Consider the following 8174-nt stretch of genomic DNA (forward strand, 5'->3'; position numbering starts at 1 on the left):
TTGTTAGAATAACTCAGTCTTTGTATATGTTTTTATTTTTTTAGGTAAGATGTCTGGTTTGTTAGAATAACTCAGTATTTGTATATGTTTTTATTTTTTAGGTAAGATGTCTGGTTTGTTAGAATAACTCAGTATTTGTATTTGTTTTTATTTTTTAGGTAAGATGTCTGGTTTGTTCAAATAGCTCAGTCTATGTATATTGTTCATGAGATTGCTTTGTTCAGAACACTTTAATCTTTTTCTTATATCCCTGCATTGTTCAACCTTTATGTATTGTGTTCTTCTGGTTTGTTTAGTTTTAGCATATAGTATCCAATAGATAAAATTGGTGTTACAGCTAGATATTTTGGGTTATTCAGAATAGTTAATTGTATTTTCTGCTCTTAAGAGGTGTTTTAATTTTTGTATATTGTATTCCTCTGATAGAATTAAAAAAAAATCATTTTTTTAAAAATAATAAACAACTGCCAGCCAAATAGCAGATGTTTACAACCAAAGATAACTTTAGTAAAGTTTGGAACATTAGAATATAGGAAAAATGTATTTTCCACATAAAAAGCATTAGGAGTAAAAACAAATTTTATACATTTTAACTATGGATGAAATTAATAAAGAATTTTGTGACTACTTATAACTTTTGATACAAATTTTAATACATGTCATGTGGCGGATTAGCTAACATTTTTTTAATGGGGGTAGGATAATCAAAAATCAATCTTGGAATTGTATTATGGAAATTATACTAAATGAGGATATTAATGATAAGGATTTCACAGCCTTTTTTAGAGCAAAATGTTAAGTATATATGAAGATATGGCTACATAAAGATCAACGTATCAACGAATATTAGCTATTTATTACTAATGTTAGATAACTAGCACTGCAATTATAAACAGCCTCATTCAGAATGCACTTACAAGATACTATATCATCGGGTAATCTATTGGGTTTTGATATCAATTTTACAGAAATTGAAAACTTCATTTTGTAGTGAAGCACATAATGGAGTTAATAACACCCTTCTCTGGATAAAATACAGTGGAAGTTTGATTGTACTTCAGTTATATTTTTCTTTTAACTTGTTACTGGATATAATTTATTTGGTTTCTTTTCTGTCTTTTACAATTTGTTTTCCAGTATTAAGCAATAATTGATCTACATCATTGGGTAAGATAGAATATATTTTCTTTAGTACTGAAATGCTGAAGGTAAATGTACAAATTACTCTATCACTTTCACAGAATTTTCAACTTTGTAGATTTCTAGTGCCTATTCTGAGAACATCTGATATCATATACACTTCTGCATTCCTTCATGATTTATTAACTTTCTTTGTCATCATCATTTCCATCACTATCTTCATTTTAGACCAAAATGTTATTATCAATGAAATCCTCATTATTTTCATCCAGTACAACTTCATCAATGATAATCACAATATTCTCATTGTACTTTGGCTGTGGTTGTTTTCTTCTACCATTTGTACTTGCCAATGCACTGTTGTCTCTTTCCCACATTTTGCTGACATCAACTTAGCAGATGTTGATAATCAATCATAACCACAAAAAAAGGAATGCTAAGCATTTGGAACATTAAGACTTTTACATTTGCATCATCCATTTTGAACTAATTTGCAATTTCTATAACAATCATTAAAGTAGTTGCCAGTAATTTTGATCCATCAATTTGGAATGACCAATATTCCACTGAAGCTAAAAATAGGCTAAATTTTGAACTAAATTGCAATTTCTATAACAATCATCAAAGCAGTTGCCAGCAATTTTGATCCATTGATTTGTAATGACCAGTATTACACTGAAGCTAATAATAGGCTAAATTTTGAACTAAATTGCAATTTATATAACAATCATCAAAGCAGTTGCCAGCAATTTTGATCCATTGATTTGTAATGACCAGTATTCCACTGAAGCTAATAATAGGCTAAATTATAGTTGCTTTGGCCAATGATATTGCTCAAAAAAGGAAACAAAAAAAACCTATCTGCATTTGATAATTATTTTCTAATCAACACGAGTTTACCCAATTTGCAGATCCAGGTGGTGTTAAACTGCTATTATAAACCTTTAAAGAACATTAATGGGAATATTCCCAGAATTTTTGTAGCTGCCATCATTGTTATCTTGTGGTGTTCATTGAATTTTGTAAAAGTATATTGGCACTTTTTTTTTTTTGTAAGCTGTAAAAGTATTTTATTTCATATGTATTTAGTGTAGAATATTGATAATATTGTAGTTAATCATAACTAAATTGGAGGTTTATGACATAAACTACAAGTTATAGAAATATAATTGTTCCTGGTTGATTTTTTTCTTGTGCAAAGCATTTCAAAATAAACCTCTAATTCTTAACTGTTACCTAATTGGGATCAAAATAACAGATTTACAGACAGCTCTTGTGAATGAGGTACAGAACTGATGAAAAAATGCATTTTAATCTTTATAAATAATAATATAAGAACAGTATTTCATTAGTTGTAATCATTACTGGATTGATATTTAGTTCTGCTCAATGGAGGTAGTTTTCTTTGATCAAAGGCTAATAACATAAAACATTTTGGGAACAATCACAGACACAGCCTGCACCTCAAAAAACAATGCCTGAGCCTCCAAAAGAGAAAGGTCCCATTCCTCCAGAGCATCAAGTGTTGCAGGATATATTTGAAGATCTTAGAAACCAGTGTCAGCAAGTGGCTACTAACCCTGTAAGTTTGAAGTTTTTAGAGTATTATAACCTTTTCATATGATCTTATACGTACGATTCCTGTGAAAAAAACTTAACCTTAAAATGTGGTGCTTCTGTCAGTGTGTATGTATGTAATCTACAGTTTCCTCAACACTGTTTATAAAGGTACTTTTAATATATATCTGTGCACTAGTGACACACTAGGAGTGATAAGAAATCGTTCACTAATTTTAAAGAAGAGTGTTGGAAACTTGTTGTAATAAAGCCATGTATTACATGAGCTACATACAGTAAAACTGATTCTGAAATTTAGGTAGATGTTTTATACTACAGGAAGGCTAGTAAAATATTGATGTTGGTTATGCAAAGTCAGCATGCTTATATGTATCTCTAAGCAGGGTTTGCAGCTCTTCAAACCTATAATTTTTTGTGCTTTCTGCTGGAATTATTTTCAAGATTTCCTAATCATTATCACCATAACTTATATAATTTCAGTTTTCTTAATTTTTGTGGAAAATCACATGGTTTGGATTAGTTTCCAGCCAAAGAGGCATAAATGTTATCAGACACTGTTGCCGTCCGATGGGTAAATTGGGTTTTTTGGCTGTGCACTGGTAGTATCCGCTTGGGTTTAAGGAATTAATTTTAAAGGAAATGTTGAAGTCTATTTCATTCTCCTGAATCTAATAATTTTCTTTTAAGTCGTGAGTTTTTAAAAAGAATTAGTAAGATTTCATTTTAATCTGTGTTGTTATTATATTACATATAGCTACAACGTTTAATTCAAAGAAAACGGCAGTTAAATGTTTTGATAGCATATTGTGTGTTTCTTTATTTTAACTGCTATAAAACCTTTTTTTTCTTTTGATATAATAAAAGTATTTTTGGTAAAGATACTCAATGTTTAAAAGTAAAGCATGAACATATTCTTGAAGTCAGCATGAAAATCACTGAGGTTCTAAATAAGTTTCCAGTTTTCTTCTTGTTTCACAGCTGTCAGTAGGTTATTCAGAGAAAATATATTTTCTGGAAGTGATGCAGGTGTTTATTTGAAGTGCTGCTTGTCACTTTTCATTGTAATTTCTCAAGGAGTATACTTAAATACAGGTTCATTGCTGCGGTGTTTGTATACATTATAATTTGAAAAACCTATCTGCAAACTCCTTTTTTTCCCCCCCTTTCTTTTTCAGTTATCAGTAGAGATATTTATGTGTTGAAATTATGTTTTTACAGCAAACAAGGAGAAAGCTTGATGATGTTGCGAGGAAACTGGAAATTCTTTATGATGTGCTACGACAGAATGCTGTAAGTATCTACAAAGCCAATTTCACTAATTGTTATTTTGAGCTTGGATGAGGTTTTTTTCTTACTTTGCTATTGTACAATAAAATGTATATGGTCTGAATGAAAAAAAGTACTTAATATGATTTAAAATAAAATAATTAAAAATTTAATCTTTGATCAGTAAACTGTTAAAAAAATCGTTCACTGATTCATGTTAGAATGTATTACTTCCCCATTATGATATGTTTGAAAAAGTTTAGACAATGTATGTAAGCATCAGTTTGCTTATGAGTAATGATAAAAACTGTCATGTAATTTGCGAACAGGTCTGTGTATTAAACAATGTTCTTTGTTTTACTGTTTTAATGATATTAGAAATGATTACCTAGAAGTGCTGTCTTGATCACTAGCACTACTGATGTTAATGATCTAGCATCTCCTCATTGGTTCATCGCATTCCATTGTGTTGTATTTAATTCTTGGGATACTTTGTATTCTTAATATCAACTAGAAATAATTATATATTTTATGAACATTTTGAACATATTGAAACATGTTTTATTTTATGAATCAGAATCATGGTTATGTAAACAAATATAAAGAATATCCAGATGAAGAAAAAGTTTTGTTCACTCTGTGGATGTGTGATGGATTATTAGGTCTAAATGCTTGTAAATATAAACATCTTTACTTTCTCAAAGCAATAGTTACAGTATGATATCAGAGATCAGGTTGTAATTTTGGCCAGAGTGAGTTTGAAACAAATTTATTGGTAGAACATTTTTTTTTATTTAATAAAATCTTTAAATAAACTTTGTAATAATATGTATATTAGAATAATGAAAGTTTACCTAGGAGAGAATTAACCATGTGTGTATACATTATTTTATAGTATTTTATTTTTTCAGTATGAAATTGTTAACTAGTTTTCCAAATAAATAATATTAATTAATTGATTAGTGCAAGAAATTTTCAAAACTTAAATGTATGGTTAGTGAGAGCTTAAATTCCAGAGTCTAGAAATTCCTTCATAAGCTATGCTATGGTGTCAAAATCACTTATTTGAACTACTTTACTTTTTTTATTAGTGGCAAAACCTGTAACGTTTTTGAAAAGTAAAGAAAAAAAAAGATATTTTACTTGTAACTAGTGTGGCTTATCATTTTTTTTTTTTCATTTGAGTTCACAAAGCACTAGCCTTAAAAACATTTTATTTCAATTATAGTTGTCAAGTGGAACTATATTAGGTCTGCACCAGATTGTACAGGTTATACAACAAGGTGACTATCAGACTGCTCTAGGAGTCCATAGCCAACTTGTGTCTAGCACTAACTTTTCTGAAACAAGCTGTTTTCTACCTGGACTAAAAGTTCTACTTCAAGTAGCCCAGCAATTAAGTGTTTACCTACAGTGAAATCAGAGAACTTTATGATGATACACTAATTAACTTTTAATGTGCTTTGTGCTACAAGAATTTATAGATTGTTATGGATATTGCTTCCTCATCTTTGGTGCAATGGTACTCTTCTTCAGATGGTTAAAATACTTGACTCTTCTTTTTTTTTTATCAGACACAAGAAATGCTCATTAAAATATGAATATATGTGGTCAGAAGTTTGAATAGTCATTATTTTAAAGTATTTATCACCGAACCTTTATCTTTTACGGTTTTTTTCTAATGTTCACTTTTTAGCAATACAAATGTGTACGAAGGAAAATTATCTTAACTCTGATGCTTGGCATCAAATAAAATTGTATTGTAAATCAACTTAAAAAAGAAGCTGAAAATATTGCTATATTGTTGTTACTTCTGCAAGAAAGGATTTTTAAAATTCACTTAAGCTTTTTCAGTAGTAGTGTCAGAGTTTGGTTATGTACGATATTTGTGAAAACTATTGTATGATGAGAGGAATTATTAATCTTATATTTTCTTTATTGCATGAAATAAATTTCAATAACTACACTTTTTTTTTTGTTTAGTTTCAGTTGCTACAATATAAATAAAAATATTCTATTTGATATTGAGGTATTATAGCAAAATTAGAAAAACTGAAATGAGATATGGTGTGGGTATTGATGTATGCTTCCAATGTGGGCAAGAAATATATGTTATTACATTAAATTTTTTTCACAATACATCAACCATCTTTAGCTGGTTTAGTAGAGTAATTGTAACCAAAAGATATGGATTATAATAAAAACTTGAAAGAAAAACATCAGTCTAATGTTTAATTATACAAGTTTGTTTTTAAGTTGAATTTCAATGAAATAAAATATGGACAAGAAAATAAAATAAAAGTGATTTTATGGATTTTTGCTGCATGTTACCTAGATAGGTTTTAAGAACAGTTTTCTTATCTATATTGGTTTCTAGGAAATCCCATAATTTAACAGTGAAAGAGTATGGGTTCAAAATAAAAGGATTAAATAAGAAATGCTGGTTTTTCAATTATTATTTTAATACAAAAAATTAATTTTTTTTATTGCTTGTAATAATTGTAATTAATTGTCTTTTCATAATTTTAGCATCTGGCTAGCTGCAGTTACAAAGTCTAGTTTCACAGTCTCTAAGTTTTTTGTGCATTTAACTTTTTTTTTTATGTTGAGAAGCTAAAAATTCATTCCCATTTCTTTCATGATTAAATAACAAGAGGGAATCCTCAATAGCTGCAGCTGTAGTTAGATCTCAAATTGGTCAAGAGGTAGAGCTACGAGTTAAAAGTTTGTACTTGAAAGAAAACTCAGAGCCCTTCTATTAGCCGATACATCATTGCTAAAAGCAACGTACTGAAATGCACCAATAATGTAAGATTTTAATGATCAACTAGAAAAGCTGACAGGTGTAACAATTCAATGGATAGGTAACCAGTAGATTATAGATTATCAAGGTAAATTTAAATTTTGTGAACTTCAATATGAAATAGATTGGACGAGGAATATTATTTTTTACTGTTAAACATTTTTGCACAAGTTCAAAAATGTTAAACAGTACAATTGGGGTTTAAATTTTACTAAATATTTCTTCTATAACGATTTTACCCTAAATAAACAATTATTTGTTAAGAAAGTTTCCGTAATGCTTACTGACATTGTCATAGATTATGAAAGGAAATATATTCTGAAGAAATAAACTATTTCTGAAATCATGAGTTCTAAGAGTAATAGCTTTTAGTAATATGTTTTCATTTTCTGATTTAGTATAGCAATAGTTTGTGACAATTGTTACACTCCAATTTAATTTGTCTATGTACAAGGTTGTCTCTAGGAAAGAAAGTGAAAGTAGCTAGGTCAGTCCTTGTAATAATATCTAATAGGGGCTATTCACAATTTTCACAAGCCTACAAAACATACTTTTATTTTTCCACCTCTAGCCTCTTCTGAGAGCATACGCATGTTTTTAGTCATTATAAAGAGGGTACTGTGAAACAAACATTTTTGTGAAAAGCGTACACGATATCTCAAACCCATTCACCCCATAATACATTTTTTATACAGGTGAAACTCTCCCCTACTTTGAGTAATTATGGAACTTTTTTTGCTAGTTAGTATTGTAAATGATGAATCATCTGTTTTTCTGACATTTATGCTAAAGTAATCTAGCCCTCTTAGCTGTAGTTCATACTGTAATACGTACGCAGGTTGTCCTGTTAAAATTTTAATGTTATAATTGCATCTTGGAGGTGCACAAGCAAACGGGATCAATTTCTAAAACACAATATTGTTAATCTTATAAATAGTATGGTATTTCAATAGGCATAGTGATCAAATACCTTGTGAAAGAGTGGGTATGTTTATATATTCTTATAAATGTTGCTGTCACTTTTATTTTATTGTTAAAAATCCATTTTCGATTCCTTCTCTTTTCATAAGTATATCTTGGATTCGTTCCTGCTTATTTTTTTGTATTCAGTCATGTAAACTGAAAACCTTTGATTGTGAAGAAAGTAGTATAAATGCGAACAATGATTATAAGAGATGAAAGTTCATAGATTTTGTGTTAGATAAACATGAAATACTTTACCATGATATAATATGTATGTATACACTTCAATTACAACCTGTCTCAAAAAGTAACATAAAAACAATTAATTTTAATCTGGCATTGTTCAACACTATTATACCATTATTTTGAATACATAGTAAACTGTGGGGGCGTTATAATGTAATGGTCAATCCCACTATTCGTT

General features: G+C 29.0%; 1 protein-coding gene across 1 annotated transcript in view; it reads left to right on the forward strand.

Annotated features, from left to right (window-relative positions):
• LOC106464799 (protein transport protein Sec31A-like) overlaps nucleotides 1-7133 on the forward strand; it is a 54807-nt gene extending 47674 nt beyond the window's left edge. Inside the window, exons 25-27 of the mRNA XM_013924957.2 lie at nucleotides 2576-2722; nucleotides 3937-4008; nucleotides 5213-7133. Coding sequence (XP_013780411.2) covers nucleotides 2576-2722; nucleotides 3937-4008; nucleotides 5213-5401 — 408 coding nt within the window. The 3' untranslated portion in view covers nucleotides 5402-7133. The remainder of the gene's footprint in view (nucleotides 1-2575; nucleotides 2723-3936; nucleotides 4009-5212) is intronic.
• The last annotated feature ends 1041 nt before the right edge of the window (nucleotides 7134-8174 follow it).

The sequence above is a fragment of the Limulus polyphemus genome, unplaced genomic scaffold, assembly GCF_000517525.1.
Source record: "Limulus polyphemus unplaced genomic scaffold, Limulus_polyphemus-2.1.2 Scaffold1745, whole genome shotgun sequence".
Lineage (NCBI taxonomy): Eukaryota > Metazoa > Arthropoda > Merostomata > Xiphosura > Limulidae > Limulus > Limulus polyphemus.